The 17,744-nt window shown below is 49.0% G+C and overlaps 1 protein-coding gene across 1 annotated transcript; it reads right to left on the reverse strand.

Annotated features, from left to right (window-relative positions):
* Positions 1-50: 50 nt before the first annotated feature.
* LOC135817577 (WD repeat-containing protein 5 homolog) lies at positions 51-14,866 on the reverse strand. Its single transcript, XM_065330791.1, has 9 exons — positions 14,601-14,866; positions 13,025-13,882; positions 11,980-12,184; positions 11,495-11,627; positions 4,205-4,236; positions 3,824-3,929; positions 3,209-3,268; positions 2,203-2,304; positions 51-1,648 (listed from the first exon to the last, which is right to left on the reverse strand). Exons 3-9 carry the CDS (start codon positions 12,069-12,071, stop codon positions 1,466-1,468), a joined length of 708 nt encoding a protein of 235 aa, XP_065186863.1. The 5' UTR covers positions 12,072-12,184; positions 13,025-13,882; positions 14,601-14,866; the 3' UTR covers positions 51-1,465.
* Between the last annotated feature and the right edge of the window lie 2,878 nt (positions 14,867-17,744).

Below are 17,744 nucleotides of genomic sequence, written 5' to 3' on the forward strand. Positions count from 1 at the left end.
ATATTCACACGTGCTCATGACATGATCCTTCAAGTAACAATTGTTACATGTGACCAGGGAGTTGTACAGCGCAACCACCGGTGTTTTATGACTCCCTGCATGTACTGTGACACTGTTCCATTACTGTGCACTGCATGATAACATTACTGTGCACTGTGCACTGCATGATAAAAACTGTTCTCTGGCTTCTACTAAGTATAGCCGCGGGTACTAGTACTCGATCAGGGCTGCACGTCTGCAGAGCTTGTCATCATGCAATGCATAGTTCATACTGTATGTTTGCCAGGGTATGGAATACATCACACGTGCAGCAGTATTACTGAGCCGAGCCATGGAAATCATTCCCAGTCAGGTCAGCGGCAGCACAATGACCATACCAGTCGGCACAGGTCACGGAGTAATAGTGATGTTAGTAGTACAGATCTAAGAAAGGGATGCACACTAAATGTGCGTGAGTGGCAACACCACCAGCATACAGTCAGTGATCATGTTTGCATCTAGTCTTCTATGCATACAGTCAGTGATCATGTTTGCATCTAGTCTTCTATGCATACAGTCAGTGATCATGTTTGCATCTAGTCTTCTATGCATACAGTCAGTGATCATGTTTGCATCTAGTCTTCTATGCATACAGTCAGTGATCATGTTTGCATCTAGTCTTCTATGCATACAGTCAGTGATCATGTTTGCATCTAGTCTTCTATGCATACAGTCAGTGATCATGTTTGCATCTAGTCTTCTATGCATACAGTCAGTGATCATGTTTGCATCTAGTCTTCTATGCATACAGTCAGTGATCATGTTTGCATCTAGTCTTCTATGCATACAGTCAGTGATCATGTTTGCATCTAGTCTTCTATGCATACAGTCAGTGATCATGTTTGCATCTAGTCTTCTATGCATACAGTCAGTGATCATGTTTGCATCTAGTCTTCTATGCATACAGTCAGTGATCATGTTTGCATCTAGTCTTCTATGCATACAGTCAGTGATCATGTTTGCATCTAGTCTTCTATGCATATACATGTAGATATAGTTGATTTCGTCACGTGACTATCACTGTGCCATTACCATGGTCAACAGATTGCTGCCATGTGCACAGTCAAACGGTCAGCTTTGAAAGAAGACCGTATCCATTCCGGTATAACGCGTGACAGCAACTGCAGTCGTAGCACATGTCAAAAGTGGGCGGTGAGACAGAACCGTTCCATTGGTAATGAAGGGTTCTGAGATCGGCCAAGAGTACAACCAGGTGTATCATCGACTCTCGTGGATCTGTTTCGAAGTAGATGTGGGTTGTACTGTATCGACCTTTGCTTTCGGAACAACAGCGATGCACCAGCAATCAGTAAGGCAGGAACCCAACTCCATGTCTTACCAGTACGTCCAGTACATCCAGCAGTACATCCAGTACGTCCATGGTATCAATAGGAGCAGGTCAGTATGGTAGAACAGCATGGCCAACTTATTCGATTTCATGACGGTAAATGCACACCAAAGTGTCTGTGCACATAGCGATGAATCCAAAGCGTTCAGTTCTCGTCACCAATTCGCCGCCTTTTCTTTTGACAGTTACTTTGTGATCTCTTGGCTTACAGTGTGCAACACTGTACACGGACCGTTCCAGATTGCTTACACGGGCCAGTGTCTAGATAAGAAACACCCAAGAACATGAACAACAAGTGAATTCCTTTAGAACATGAAAACAACATGTTAGCGCCCGCTTGAAAACGATAATCGGTCCAAAGAGACAAAGGGCCAGTTTGGATGAAATCTGCAGATACCAGCAAGTAGGCAGGCCAAGTTCAGTGTGTACACAATCACCATACATACTACACGTCCATGCATGACAGCAGAACACAGACTGATGATGATGGAGACTACAAATTGTAAATGAACTGCACGGTGCACTCGTTGTGTCGAAACAATAATGGCACAATACTAGAGGAGGGATGGGGCAGGTGGAGAAGGAGGAGGAGGAAGAGGAGGAGGAAGGGAGGAGGAGGAGGGGACACACCCAACGAAGCATTGGTAAGAAATAAACCAACAGAATGGCTTACGGTGGAACTCCATTAATGACGGTGCAATGACACCCCCTCCTTCTCCTTCTCCTATCCCTGTCCCCCTTTCGCCCTCCATCTGCCTGTCCCTGTCCCTCAAGCCCACACGTGTATGTGCATAAGGCGGTCTGATCCCACTTACCCCACCATCACCCGTAGTACTGAGTACTCTCATCATGTTATCTTGCTTGCCACCACACAAGACTACATTCTGATCTTCACCCATGTACTGACAACAGCAGATCTGTATGAGCGCAAACACAACACACAGCACAGGGATAGAGTAATCAGTAACAGTGGCTGATGAAAGAAGCTCAATTTGAAGATGTCTGTTAAGTACATGAATGTACATGTACATGTACGAGCTCTGCAAAAACAAAAAGATGCTGTGGCTGACTTGCACAGCACAAGTTCTGCACAACAGGCCTGACAGAAGGAGTTTCGGATCGGCCTGGCCATAACCTAACCGTTGACCCATTCCAGGCAGGTGTGTACATTATGGTGGCCATATACAGTAAAACTACCCTAGGAATTGCCCCGGTAACTAAGAACATACATGTGCATGCTTACTAGAGTAAAACCTGGTGTAAGCGACGTCTGTGTTTAGCGCCCACCTGCTCTTAAGACCGTTTTTTCCATGCACCAACAGTTCTACACAGACACTGTGGGACCTGGTTCTAAAGACCACCTGGCTTTAACGACCGCTTTTGCTTGCACCGTGAGATGGTCGCTTAAACCAGGTTTTACTGTACATGAAAGCAAACATCTTTATGCCAATCAATAGTTTGTGGTATTTACTAGTTGAGGGAATGGAAAAGAAAATCGTTTTGGGGTCGTTTCGAATGAAAAGCCAATTTTTCGTGACTCTAGATGGGTCAGAAAGGTGCCCGACAGACGGACATGCCCGGATTAGGGGCATCCAGAGTAGAGTAGTTTCACGGTATTAACTGACTGATTTAAAAATACTTGTGTGGTTCCAGGTGAAAAAATACTATTCACATCTACTCAACCCCTCGCTATTGAAGCCAACACAATCATGTGGATGCAGCTAACAGCTAGAAGCAGTAGAAACATTACATCATCAAGCCAATATATTATGTCACTCGTGGACATGTACATGCATATGCATTGTCCAGCACCGTGCATACCTGGGAGGGGACTGACAACTTGATAGATGAGATGACCTTTCCTGTGCCAACATCGTATTCCTGCAGCAATATAGTTCAGAGCAACACTGAGCAAGCAAAACTGCACAATGTTCCAAATGTGAGGCTGCTGGCAAGCCAATGGATGCAGTCGTGTCCTGCCGGTGAAGGGATCTTACCAAAACAAAAGACGCAGTCATGACTCCAGTCATACAGGGGATATGCAGTGGCATACAGTGGCATACAGCGGCATGCAGTGGCATAGTTACGGATAGGTAAGATACGACCATGCCCACTGGCTTGGCTGATACGTGTGCCGGAACAACTCCTAATCTAGATCTCAAATCAGGAAAGCAAATTCTTCCTCTCCAACATGTACATGTATTTTGCTGACAAGTGTAGGTATCAATACAGTCATGAAATCAGCCAATGCATGCCAGAACACAGAATAATATTCATCGATGCCATCTTCAATAGGTCCATCCATTCGCAGGAGTAGTAGGTTCTTGCAACCAGGCGAGACCACTTAAACTGCTAGAAGAACCTATTACTACAGAACACTGAATAGCAGCACTGAATTTTAAAATTACAAGTCACTGACCAAGAATGACCTCTTACCTCCAAACAATTATCTCTAGAATGAGAACCCACAAGGATGACATCACCAGCCTTCTTGTAGTCCAGCGAATCACCAGTAACAATCGGACCGCATGCTCCTAAGGTCCTGCAGTACCGGTCGGAGGAGAACACAGCGGACGTATGGAAACAAACTCATAACCAGAATGGCAAACTACGCTGCTTACGGAGGTTGCATGTATGCACCATGCAGGATAGTCGTGACGAAAGGATCAAGGACCTGTCAAGTCTGACCCCATGTGTGACCCCATGTGTGACCCCATGTGTGACCCCACATGTGACCCCATGTGTGACCCCATGTGTGACCCATGCAGCATTTTCGTAGTGGCAGTGATCAGTGCGGGAGGTCCAGCAAATACTCACTTTACATGTGACTTGGTCCTGAGATCCCAGAGCTGTCACCAGTAGTAATGCCACAACACATGGCAGAGCCCAGCGGCATGGCAGAGAGAAACGAACATGGACAGCGGAAACAAATCAACCACAGAAAGAGCATAAGATGTATAAACAACCGTGATTGGTTTCGTCTTGGAAGTGCAGTTTGCTAGAAGAAATCCCACCCAAAAAAGTGCACATCTGGTCAGCTGCCCTTGACATGCACGGCCTTTGACACCCTGGAAGCGGTGAGAATGATGCTGGCCGTACACATGCACAGTTTCAGCGATCTGGTCCAAGGCACCAACTTTGTAACGTTATTTTGGGTCCGATTTCACCTAACACAACTGTACACGTACTATCTCGGAACACAACCATGACCGGTCAATACACTTGTAGTAAGTCAAGTTCCACCTCATCGTCCAGTAGAGAGGCATGGTATTCACTTTCTAGTTATTAACAACTCAGTGGCTGTGGTAGTGTGAGGTTGTGCAGCATCCGGAGATGCCTATCCAGCCCTGGCGCCTCGTCAACCCTGACACCTCTCTGATCCTGATGCCTCTCTGACACTGGCCCCGGAGCCTCTTATTTTAATGATAGCTTGCATAGACCTCGGTCCTACCGGTAGGACCTACCGGTAGGACCATCATACACAGACATGCTGCATGGCCTCTGTTCTAACATTGACCTAAAACTTGACCCTAAACTGTTGCTCAGGGGCTAATGAAGGAGTCCACAAATTTTAGACGTAATCGCACAAGGCATAGTACGAAATTCCATGGTAACAGCAAATGGTAACCATGGAAACGGTGTATGGAATTATGCATTCTACTGCCTTGGCAGACTGATAAAAACATTAGTACCTTACCACGATTGATGTGCCATGGTCAAAATTCACTTTGGACAGAGTTGCTAGCGCTCCGACAGGAGTATATGCGGCCATTTTGACAATTGATAAAACTGCGCGTATGCAATGCACTGGACATAGTCTTGCATTTTGCGCCATTGCTTTGCCTGACAAAGACCTCATCTCAACAATTGTTTCAAGAAATTTCTCAACCAAAAGCACTTTTGCAGCACGATTTCTTGGGTCCTACCGGTAGGACGGCATGCAAGCTATCATTAAAGCCTGCTGCTTCACTGACCTCGCTGCCTCTCTGACTGCTCTAGTTTACTACATACAAGTACAAAGGAAGGGCTCAATTGTGGACACACCGGAAACCAGCCATATGATTGTAAGTTACCCAACAGGGCTGGAGGCAGCTTCCGCGGAGTGATGCGGCCGAAGGGCCATCTTTAAGGGGGGTCTGGGGGTCCTCCCCGAGAAAATTTTTGGAATTTAGACGGCAAATCCTGCACTCTGGGCGACTCCCTGTACAAAATCATACATCGAAACTTTTTCTCCCCGGTTTTGGACGTTCCATATGGCCAAGTAGACCGACTTTTTGGGAAGTTTTTTTTTTTTTTTTTTTTTTGGTACGGCCATGGCCGTACCGGCCGTACCAGTGGCGCCGGCCCTGCCCAATGTAGGCAGGTGTCCTGATTACAGCATTCACAACAACTTGATTGAGAACCGTTGTAACTGCATACACATGTTGTTGTAGTTTATGGTAACGTGGCAGCCACTGGCTGGAACTGTATTGTTACTTGTGCATGCTCTGCTTGGTATACCTTCTGCGTGATGCCATTTTCCGTGTATTGATTGTAGGTTAGTGAGTGCGCGTCCGTGCGGTGGTGCATGCTTTTCCATTCACTGATTGACCTGTCAGCGGTCAATCTTCTAGTTGCGGTTTCGGCGTGGTCTGCGCTGCCCTTATTCCGAGTTTGTAGCTTTTGTGTGCATCCTGACTTATGTATGGAGTGTGCTTGCGTGCACGCTTGCTACGCGTTACTTTTGGCAAGCTGGCCATGGTTCTTTTTCTGGCTTAGCTTCCGTTTGATCTTGGCGTGGAGTTAGTTCCAACTTGTGGTGATAACAGACGTTTCTCATTTTCCATCTAGAAGAATAACTAATTTCCTTGGAAGCTCTGTGGTGTTGTGAGTGAACTGGCCGTAAGCCGGCGTGGAGTGCATGTTCTCCAACAGCTTCTGGTGCCGAAACCCGGGACAACGTGTTGCAGAGTAGGACTTTTGTGGAGTCGGAAGGAAATAGAAAGTCTTAGTGTTTGTTCATGAGAATAAAATGTCTGTGAAGTTGGATGGATTTATGCGTCCGTACCGAGGGCGAGGTGACGACCTAGATGTATTCTGGTCAAAGTTTATGATCCTGGCGAAATCCCACAAGTGGGATACGGGCAAAGAGCAGATGGCAAACTTGCCGTTGCTCTTGGATAAGGCTGCGTATACTGTATTCAACGCCATGCCCGACTCGGACAAGGAGAAACCTGACGAGGTGAAGAAGGTGTTGACTGAAGCCTTTGCTCCTTCTGCTGCGGAGTGTTACCGCTTGTTCAAAGCGCGTTCCATGGGATCCACAGAGTCAGTAGACGAGTATGCGGCGGAGCTAAAGAGGCTGTTGAAGAGCTCTGGTCACAACATTGCGGACGACAAAGATCCGATGCTGTTAGAACAGTTTGTTGGGGGCTTGCCCAGAGACTTCGCCAGAGAGGTGAGAATCCAGTGCTCTAGCGGTAGCATGACTCTTACCGATATGATCAAACGTGTCAGGGCTATGTCCGTCGATGATACTATAAGTGTCAGTGGAGGGAAGTCCGTGGCTGCAGCTGTCAAGTGCTATTCATGTAAGGAGCCTGGTCATGTAAGAAGGAATTGCCCTAAGGCCAAGGGCAACAGCCACACCACTGGCAAGTCACGAGGGCCACAGTGTTACTCTTGCAAAGAGTATGGCCACATCAGGCGAAATTGTCCAAAGGCCAAGACTGAGTCTGCTTCAGTGGCTGTGAGTGCTGGGCATTGTCAGGCTGGAGTGTCTACTGATGCTGACGGAATCCCAATATCAACTGGTGGGCAGAGCTCTAAGCTGCTGAAAGTTGATGTGTGTGTTAAGGGCCATGATGACTCTTGGATATCAGTCGCAGCGGTTGTGGATACTGGATGCACGCGATCTCTGATGAAAGAGAGTGTAGTAACTGCCGTGGGCCTGGCTGATCAGGTGGAATCGACAACTGACTGGGTGGTCGGCATCGACGGCACGTCCCTGGAGTCAGTTGGATCTGTTGCTGCGACTGTCCAGCAACATGATGATATAGTTCAGCTTCCGGAACTGTGCGTGGACTTCCTGGTAGTTTCAAAGCATGAGGGAGTGGATGCTGACCTGATTCTTGGCAATGACGTTGCCAGCGCGGCTGGTGGTCTTGAGATACGCTACCAGAATGGCTCGGCGAGTGCTATTCGGTTCGGAAAAGGGCCCGATGTAGCGGCTGCCGCAGCTGGCCATGCTGAACGAGCGCCGAAGCAGAAGCTCTCGAGGCACATCTCTGTTGAGCGAGATTCGGATGGTGTCACCCTCAGTTCAGCCGATTTCAAGGTGCGCTGGGACAATAGTGCAAAGTCGTGGACCGTCGCCTGGGTCTGGGGAGGTGGTGTAGAGCCGACTGATAGCATTGGCTCCGGAGTGACACAGTACTCACGGAAGAAGCTCTCTGCAGAGCAGGAGCAACAGTACCAGAAGGAGGTGCAGTCGTGGATCGACCATGGTTGGATGGTGCCCCATGATCCAGATCGACACGGCAAGTCAGGTGCGATCCTCCCTCTAATGGCTGTGTGTCAAGGACACAAGGCGTCTACGCCTGTACGTCCCTGCTTAGACTACCGTCGTTTGAATGAGGCGATTCTTTCCCATCCTGGAGGCGACGCGCCTGCATGCGACCAGAAGATCAGGGAGTGGAGACGCCGTGGCGGTGACCAGGTAGTCGTCGATATCAAGAAGGCGTTTTTACAAGTTCACGTCGACCCCAGCCTCGTTCGGTATCAGACCGTGGTATTCAATGGAGTCACGTATGTCATGGAACGAATGGCATTTGGTCTCAGCATAGCTCCGAAAGTCATGGACGCCATCGTGAAGTTTGCGCTGTGCGACTTTCCTGATGCAGACAACTATGTCGACGATGTCGTTGCTCCGTCCGAACAACTTCCGGAGGTGACTGCGGCGCTGAGTCGGTACGGATTACCGACGAAGCCACCAGAGGTACTTGCCGGCGCAAGGGTGCTTGGCATGCAACTATCGGTTGCTACGTCGAGTGAAGACGTGATGTGGCGTCGCCGTGATGGCATGGATCTGACGTTGCCAGAGCAGCCGACGAAGCGAGAAGTGTTCTCCTGGTGCGGTCGATTGACGAGTCATTACCCTGTTGCATCGTGGCTGCGACCGTGCTGTAGCTACATCAAGCGAGTGAGCTGTGAAGATGCTGCGGTTTGGGATAAGCCTGTCTCAGCTGCGCTCGAGAAGTTGTGTCGTGCGGTGGAGGATCAAGTTTCACGAGAGGATCCCGTCAACGGCAAGTGGACAGTCAAGTCGACTGGTGGCGTGTCCCTATGGTGCGATGCATCCAACCTGGCGCTAGGTGTTGTCATCAGCGAAGATGGCTCCGTGATTGAGGATCACTGTTGGCTCAGGCCTAAGTCAGACAAGCGGCACATCAACGTTGCCGAGTTAGACGCCGTCCTTCGTGGCTTGTCTGCTGTCGTGGATCACAGAGTGGCCAACGTTCGAGTCATGACCGATTCGAAGACGGTGCATGGATGGCTAAAGTCTCTCTTGGGCAACATCCAGCGAGTGAAGGTGAATGGCCTCTACAGAGCTCTTGTAGAGCGTAGATTGCAGCTGATTGACGACTTGGTCGAGGTTTACAAGTTGAAGATATCTGTCGAGTGGGTGCCTTCACAGAAAAACCTGGCTGACCGTCTGACCCGTGTGCCGGCATCCTGGCTCAAGATGCCCGAGTCACCGGTGGTTGCGGCGGCGACCCAGAGCAGTGCGTGTGCAGGTGTCCACAGTTCTGCCCCACTTGCCTTCGACATCATCCGGGACCAGCAGGGAGCAGATACTGCCATCCAGCAGACGGTGGAGGATGTCAACGGTATGCAGACAGTTAGGGCGAAGCAGTTTCAGAAGGTGGCACCACAGCTGAGAGTGCGGGATGGCGTGCTGTATCGGTCAATCAAGTTGCCGCCTGCCAATGAAGCATGCGAGGTGCCCGTGATTCCGAGCTTGCTAGAGCAAGATGCCCTCCGAATCGCCCATGAGAACACTGGCCACGGATCATGGGAGGTAGTCCATGAGATGATGCGTCAGCAGTGCTACCTTCCTGGGATGGCAAGGAAGTGCCAGGAGTTCGTCGGTCTTTGCGACAGTTGTGCCGCTGCAAACCCTGCTGCTGGTGGTCATGCTTCGCCGACACGTCCCGAAGTGCCGGCGCGCCCATGGCAAGTTGTGGCGATTGATACCTTGGAGCTAGGACCGAGCCGAGCTGGGTTCCATTGCGTCTTGGTGTGTACGGATATGTTCACGCGCTATGTGGAGGTGATACCTTTGAAGCACCATGACGCTAAGTCAGTTGCCGAGGCGTTTGCGTCTGTGTGCTGCCGATGGGGTCCGCCGGAGGTGGTCAGATCAGACAACGGAACAGAGTTCGTCAATGCTGTCATGGACGCCTTGTACTTGGCGTTTGGAGTGGAAGTCAAGCACGGTGCAGTGCGACACCCTCAGTCACAAGGAAGCGTGGAGAGATTCAACCGGACCCTGTTGACTCTGATTCGCAAAGTACACTCGCAGTCCAACGACTGGAAGACCGACCTGTCAATGCTGCTGTACTTCTATCGCGTCCGACCGCATGGAGCAACGGGAGTTTCGCCTCAGCTAGCGATGACTGGTTGGCAGCCCCGTGGTCTTGTTGTAGAGGCCCAACAGCCCCTGTACACCTTGCCAGCATGGACGGCTGAGCTGCAGCGTCAAGCAGCTGCCATTCGTGATTTGATCGATGAAGAAATGGCGTCAGCTGATTCCCAAGAAGACGCCGACAAAGCAAGTTGCTGTTACGGGCCTGGTGACGTGGTGATGATGAAGATGACCAGCCGCGCGCAGAAACGCCTCCCGAAGTTTCAGCTTGGCTGGAGAGTCAAGAAGGTGTTGTCGGAGTCGACTGTAGTCGTTCAGAAAGTGGAAGACCCCAGGGTGGAGAAGATCGTCAACGTAGAGCTGCTGAAGCGTGCCGCAGCCAATCCTACTGTAGACCTGCCTGAGCCGCCTCAGCCAGATGATGCGAGCGAGGATGACGGTGGTTACCCGATGCGGCTAGAGCCCGGTGAGCTAGTCGCAGGTGTGCCTAGAGCTGAAGAGCCAAGATATGTGCTCCGGAACAGAGCTGGTATCAGGGCTCCAGTGAGATACGACTGAGAACTAGTAGCTGGTGATGGTTCGCAGAACTTTCATGTCCTTTCGTTTCTCTTTGCTTCTTTCGATGTGCTTGCCTATTATTGTCTTTTTAAGGTGATGTTACCAGGGAGGGAGATGTTGTAGTTTATGGTAACGTGGCAGCCACTGGCTGGAACTGTATTGTTACTTGTGCATGCTCTGCTTGGTATACCTTCTGCGTGATGCCATTTTCCGTGTATTGATTGTAGGTTAGTGAGTGCGCGTCCGTGCGGTGGTGCATGCTTTTCCATTCACTGATTGACCTGTCAGCGGTCAATCTTCTAGTTGCGGTTTCGGCGTGGTCTGCGCTGCCCTTATTCCGAGTTTGTAGCTTTTGTGTGCATCCTGACTTATGTATGGAGTGTGCTTGCGTGCACGCTTGCTACGCGTTACTTTTGGCAAGCTGGCCATGGTTCTTTTTCTGGCTTAGCTTCCGTTTGATCTTGGCGTGGAGTTAGTTCCAACTTGTGGTGATAACAGACGTTTCTCATTTTCCATCTAGAAGAATAACTAATTTCCTTGGAAGCTCTGTGGTGTTGTGAGTGAACTGGCCGTAAGCCGGCGTGGAGTGCATGTTCTCCAACAATGTCCTTTGTTGAAACCAGGTAACACTATTGATCCCATGGATCGCAGGAGCACCGTAGGTGAGGTGTGGATACTCTGTAAAGCCAGCAGTGCACGTATTGTTGCCGACTAACACATTTTTAGTGCATTACAAAAGCATGGCATGCAATGTGAGCCGACACAAGAGTTCCGAACAGACTTCTGATATACATGTGCCTGAAACTGGTCGTTGAGATCATGACGTAGCGGCCTTTATTAATATCAAGAACACTGGGTTTGACCATAGGAAATTGGGTTCTTTGTGCAAGTCATGTGACTTGGGCCTGAGCCAATTGACTCACCCGTACACCTCTGTCCCAGCCACCACTGATCAAGAGATTGTCGTCAATGGGGTTAAACTTCACCGCGTACACATGGCTTGAGTGGCTGCCATACATGCATACATCAGTTCTTGGATCTACAACGCCTGGGTCTCTGCAGTAGCAGGGCACAGATAATCATACAAAACCTGGTCTGTAAGCCACTGCCATAGTTTCCACCAGCAGTGGTAGCAAGGACAGTAGACTAGCATTCAGCATACTAATACACTGTAGTATCCATGGCTACTTGAAGTGAAACAATGGAGTTCATACATATAGCCTGCTCATTTCCATTGATCAGGCAGGCATAGTGGGATCTGCACAATACTCTGTATGCATGTTGTACAGATGTATGAAACGCAGAGAAAATCCAGGGGTTGCCCATTAGTTGCCACCACTATAGATTGTACTTCAACTATCAACTATCAAGTATCAACTATCAACCTAATGCTGGCCATATAACTTACTCGTCAAAAACGTCACCCAGGACGGAACATTTGCGAGAACCTGACTCCATGTCATAGATACGAACTTGACAGTCCTGTGATGCCGTGGCCATTTTGCGGCATTGCTGGGAAAAGGCCAGGCTAAAGACAGCCTTTGCCGCGTCCTGATACCGTGCCAGGACAATGTTGTCGCGAGTGTCCCAGATGGCCACCGAACCATTCGAATCTACACACATGCACCGGCAAGGCATAGCAACACATAGTAAATTGTTCATGGGCTTTAAAATGCCGCAACATGTTTTTACCAACTAGTCTTACCGGTATTTACTAACTGTGACCTAGGCAGTCTGATAGCAGTGCAGTGGTGTTACTAACTGTGACCTAGGCAGTCTGATAGCAGTGCAGTGGTGTTACTAACTGTGACCTAGGCAGTCTGATAGCAGTGCAGTGGTGTTACTAACTGTGACCTAGGCAGTCTGATAGCAGTGCAGTGGTGTTACTAACTGTGACCTAGGCAGTCTGATAGCAGTGCAGTGGTGTTACTAACTGTGACCTAGGCAGTCTGATAGCAGTGCAGTGGTGTTACTAACTGTGACCTAGGCAGTCTGATAGCAGTGCAGTGGTGTTACTAACTGTGACCTAGGCAGTCTGATAGCAGTGCAGTGGTGTTACTAACTGTGACCTAGGCAGTCTGATAGCAGTGCAGTGGTGTTACTAACTGTGACCTAGGCAGTCTGATAGCAGTGCAGTGGTGTTACTAACTGTGACCTAGGCAGTCTGATAGCAGTGCAGTGGCGTTACTAACTGTGACCTAGGCAGTCTGATAGCAGTGCAGTGGTGTTACTAACTGTGACCTAGGCAGTCTGATAGTAGTGCAGTGGCGGCCTGCCATAGCAGTGGCACTAGTGAGGTCTGCATTCGCCACAGGGATATATGGGTGAAGTAGTGGCCCGCCGATGCAAATGTCTTTGCTTGATGTGTTCCTCAACACGTCAGGTGATGCAGCCGTGAATCCGGCTAACATTTTGCCGTGAATCCGGCTAACTTTTCTCCTACTCTTACTTACGTGCTGTGGCCAGAAGAGGTGATGGAGAACTCTCTTTGGCTTGCTGTGGTAACTTGATGTGCCTGACGAAGTAGTCTGTAATACCAGGCTGGTCGCTAGTCACAGTGGTCGCTAGTCACAAGTTTTACTGTATTACATGTACATTGTATATACTGCACTGGCATTGGCAAATACACTGTGACCAGGGCCATAGAAACCCGATGCCCTTCAGAGGACTCTTTGAAACCATGCTACATCCAGGCCCTAGTGCAGCATCAGTGGGGATGGGGATTTCTTTTTCTGGCCTCAAACGTGCATAGTATTATGTGGGCACCTATGTGCCCCATAGCTGTATGAAAAGTTGTGGCGCTGCATCTGATTTCCACATTTTATTGTCTAAACGGGTATGTTTAGGCAGGGAAGTATGTGTGTTGCATGTGAGGCATCAGCATTGACAGGAGTTGATACACATCTTTAATATGAGGAATACTCAGTCTCCGAACGGCTAGCTGTCTTGACCTTGTTAGGTAACATCAGTAGGTCTCACCGATTGACTGGCCAAAGTGATCGCTATGAGGCCAAGTGAACAACAAAGCATTAATTAACTCAAAGTATCAAAGACCGCAGAGTGCTTGAACTGTGACAAATACAGTGAACGGTGCAGGAAGGCAGTTGACTTTAAACTCTGATGCTATAAACCAGAACATAGTCCTCAACCAAGACAAGGCAAGGGAGTGTTATGTCTCAGGAAGAATATACTTACCAGCATAGAGTACAGAAATGTAGATCGCTGCATTGCATTGTTGTTCGCTAGACTTACTGCAATTGGTTTGGCCAGTCACTCTGAGCCCCGTTGATGAGACAGGATACGCTAGCTGTCTAGAGATTGAGTAGAATACCATACATCAAGATTTCAGGAATACATACAATAGCCGCTATGTCCTTGGACCACGCTTTTGTACGCTCGTGAAACTTTACTTGCAAAGCCATGAGTATGCGTTGTCATCAGTTGCGTATATCTGCTAACGACCATGTGTGTGTGTGTGTGTGTGTGTGTGGGTGCATAGTGCCCAAGCGCATAGTGCCCGGGTGCATAGTGCCTGGGTGCATAGTGCCCAAGCGCATAGTGCCCAGGCGCATAGTGCCCGGGTGCATAGTGCCCAGGCGCATAGTGCCTGGGTGCATAGTGCCCAAGCGCATAGTACCCAGGCGCATAGTGCCCGGGTGCATTCCGTTGGTCATCATCCCGTAGCCCTAAGTTCGTTAGGGCATGAAAGCGGTAGAGACAGATCTCACGCCAGCAATCTCCACTATGTTTAATACATTTGTCAACAACAAAGGCAATTTCAAAGTTGACCGGTCCAGTTAAAACCAAGTTAGCCAAGTACAGCCGCAAGCATGTGCACCCTCAACACAGCAGTCCTGCAACACCACTACTAATACTCAGTTCAAGTACTTACTTGCACAGCCATGATTGCCATGAACAACTGGACCAAACCACTGTAGCCAGCACTGTAATTTCTGTGACAGTGCTTGCTGCTATTGACTGCACTATAGATTTCTCTTGCCAGAGTCAGAGTTTGTAGTTTGTACTCACCGTTCACTGGATGAAACCTTGGTTAGGTTGCAAGGCGATCACTGACCATCATCCCTCCTGGCCTGCGCTCACTGATCGCTTAGCTAGCGACTCATTCATTGAACAGCGGCTAGCGGGTAGATCTACTGCCGTGCTGCTCACTACTCACTAGTACACTACCTCCTTCTGCAATTCTGACACAGTGCCGTCAATACCGCAATGCTCAAGTATTAAAATTTTGTAGTTAGAATGACTCTCACCAGCCTATGATAATAATAATATTACTTATTAGAATGTCCTTTTTACTCGACAGCGCTGCAGCATCCTCCTTTCTGCTCTCAGCTAGATCAGTCACACGAGGACGGCCTTTTATTTGCGGAAATACGGTAACCCCGGGGGGGGGGGGGTTATGTACTCTTGCGACCATGAAGGCATGATGACCATGAAGACCGTGCACGCGTGCTCAAACTGTGTAGAAGAAAAGAAGAACGGGGGTAAAACTGTGTGGCGAGAAATAGAAGACCGGGGTCAAACTGGGTTGAAAATAAAAGACCGTCCTCGATTATAAGGCCGGGTTAGGACGAGGTTGAAAAAATAGTATTACTACTAGTAGACCGGCCTACTATTTGTGGAAATACGGTATGTAGAGGGGACGGTTTCAAATAGGACACCGGTTGCAAACCGGAACGGACTCAATATTCACTTTCTCTCTTGGTACATGTATTTTGATTAGAAAACATATGTCACAGTGAGACTACGATGTATTATACTCCGAGCCAAAATTTCATGGCTCTGCGATGACCAGAAGCGCCATATCAAGCAGGTGAGTTTTTGACGTGTTGCTTCGCACTGCGACTTGAGTTTTACGACTTTCGAAAAATCAACTTCTTGTCGCAGGTAAACAGCGGCTCGCCTCTCGCCAATAAAGCACCGCATACCAATCAAAACTAATGGAAGCACACACAAGGCTTATTGTTACTCTGTACTGGCCGTCGTGGAGCGATAGCAATTACCTAATTTCAGACTCAGATTGAATTTGACGGGCACTCTAAAACGTGTCCGGTTTGGAGCCACCTCTGATTTGAACTTTTTTGAAGCGAAAAATTGGACAACTTGGAGGCAATGGGTCAACACAAAGGAGTGGCTCAGTTCGATTGACTCTGCATCAGGTTGACGGGCCCGTCTTCCCCCCAGATGAAACAGATGAAACAAGATGAAACGAGATGAAACGAGATGAAACAAGATGAAACGCCAATGTACGGGCGCAGATGGGGCCGAGATGAAACGAAATGAAACAAGATGAAACAAGATGAAACAAGATGAAACAAGATGAAACAAGATGAAACCAAATGAAACTCGAAGTACGGGCGTAGATGGGCCGCGAATGAAACAAGATGAAACAAGATGAAACAATGTACGGGCGGAGATGGGCCGCGCGCACACGGCTGTTTCGCGGCCACCACTTAACAATATGGCGGCCTTCGCCCAGGTTTACGGTGAAATTCAAAAATATTCTGAAAACTGAAAAAGATTTCAAGATCCTGTGGGATTCACGCGAAAACTGTGCTTTGTCAAGGTAACAAACACCGCGATCGGGACAAGGATTCAAACTTTCGAAGTCGCACAACAAAAATTGTTCAGCTTCGACAACAACAAACAAGGAAAGAAAAGGAAGGAGAAGGTAGACAGCAGTTTTTTGCTGGACGACGTCTCTTCCTGTTGTCACTACAGAGCTCAACTAGGAGTCAGCAGTACCGTTGTTATTTTTCTTACCTGGATCAGGGCTGAAATGGCCAAGCTGCTGCGTCCAGGGCCTGAGGATCACTGCTCGAGCTCGGACGCCTTGGGTTTTCTTGATGCCGTGGCGGGACGAACAGCGTCATGTTGTGGCAATGTCCCGACGAGATGTTGCTGGCACATTGCTGTGAGGCGCTGCAGAGTCCCAGGAATAGCGTTATAATCGAAGCTCAGCCTGTTGAATCTGGCATGAATTGACTCGCTGCCCTGCTCGGCGAGTCGACCCTGACCGACTCCAAATTTCCTGGTGAACGGGACTGTGCGCTCCTCCAAGAGATGTAGTTTCGGAGTTATGTTGCCGAGCTGCCGGGTGATAATGGATTCTCTGCATTTCTGAAGAAACAGCTGGATGCAGTCAGCCAGCTTTGAGATGTCGGCCTCTGACATGCTGTTGCAATGGCTGAAACGGTGGCTGCAGTCGGCATATCCCGAAAACAATCCATGGTACCGCTGCTGCAAGATTTCTGCATCAGCAACGAGCTGCTGGCAACGAGTGGAAACCATCTCAACTGGAGCAGACATCAGTGCTCTTAGTACGGCAGGCTGCAGTGTGCGATGTACATGGTTGCCCACGGAGGCACCGCCATGGAAGGCTTGCCGATCAACATTGTGTGTTTGGAGCACAGACTCGAGACTTGACGCGCATGGTCCTGTGACTTTCTTGTTCTTTCTCATCTCGTCTAAGTCTTGTACGAGTTTGCTGTGCTCAGCACTTGCAGCAGTGAAGGCGTCGCTGGCGTCTTTCCACAGTTGCTGTATTGCTGCAGCTACAGTGTCCATGTTGACGTTGGGAAAGCTGGTCGGTGCGTGTTGCTGCAAGAGCACTGCATATTGGAGCTGCTGCTGTAGTTCATCGCTCTTCGCCTGGGCATCTTCCATAGCTTGCCTGGCGGACCGAACTTTGTCGCTGAGAACTGTTAGCTCTTGAAACTGGAGCTGATCATCTGCACACGGCTAGAGAGTTGCTGCTGCCAGTTTCACATCCAGTTGTTTGACTTCAGCTAGGTAGATGTCATACAGCCATGCGAAAATGCCGAGATCCAGATGAAAAGACGGAATAACAACGTTGCTGACGGGAACTGGCAAGATAACTGGGCGGATGGCATTGTTATGGTGCTTGGCTTGCGAAAGATTTGCTCCAGAGGCGGTCACCGCCAAGTTTTAGCCGAATCTCGGACTCCGGAATGACATTTCCGTGCCAGGTCAGCCACCCATATGTGTCGTACAAGTCCAGATCATCAGATCATCACGATGTCAATGAGATTTGGCATGTACGCCATGCATGCCATCACTATGCTGCCGTCTTTCTTATTCATTGGCACTTCCCTTGCTGTGTATTGTGGAACCTGCTGCGCAATGAACGAACCT

The sequence above is a fragment of the Sycon ciliatum genome, chromosome 5, assembly GCF_964019385.1.
Source record: "Sycon ciliatum chromosome 5, ocSycCili1.1, whole genome shotgun sequence".
In the NCBI taxonomy this organism is placed as follows: Eukaryota; Metazoa; Porifera; class Calcarea; order Leucosolenida; family Sycettidae; genus Sycon; species Sycon ciliatum.

Coding starts and splice junctions, on each gene's coding strand:
- LOC135817577 (XM_065330791.1), bottom strand. CDS start 12,071: ATGGCCACGGCATCACAGGACTGTCAAGTTCGTATCTATGACATGGAG. Junction 3,269..3,823: donor CTAGAGATAATTGTTTGGAG/GTAAGAGGTCAT, acceptor ATATTGCTGCAG/GAATACGATGTTGGCACAGG. Junction 1,649..2,202: donor GTACTACGGGTGATGGTGGG/GTAAGTGGGATC, acceptor TTTCTTATCTAG/ACACTGGCCCGTGTAAGCAA.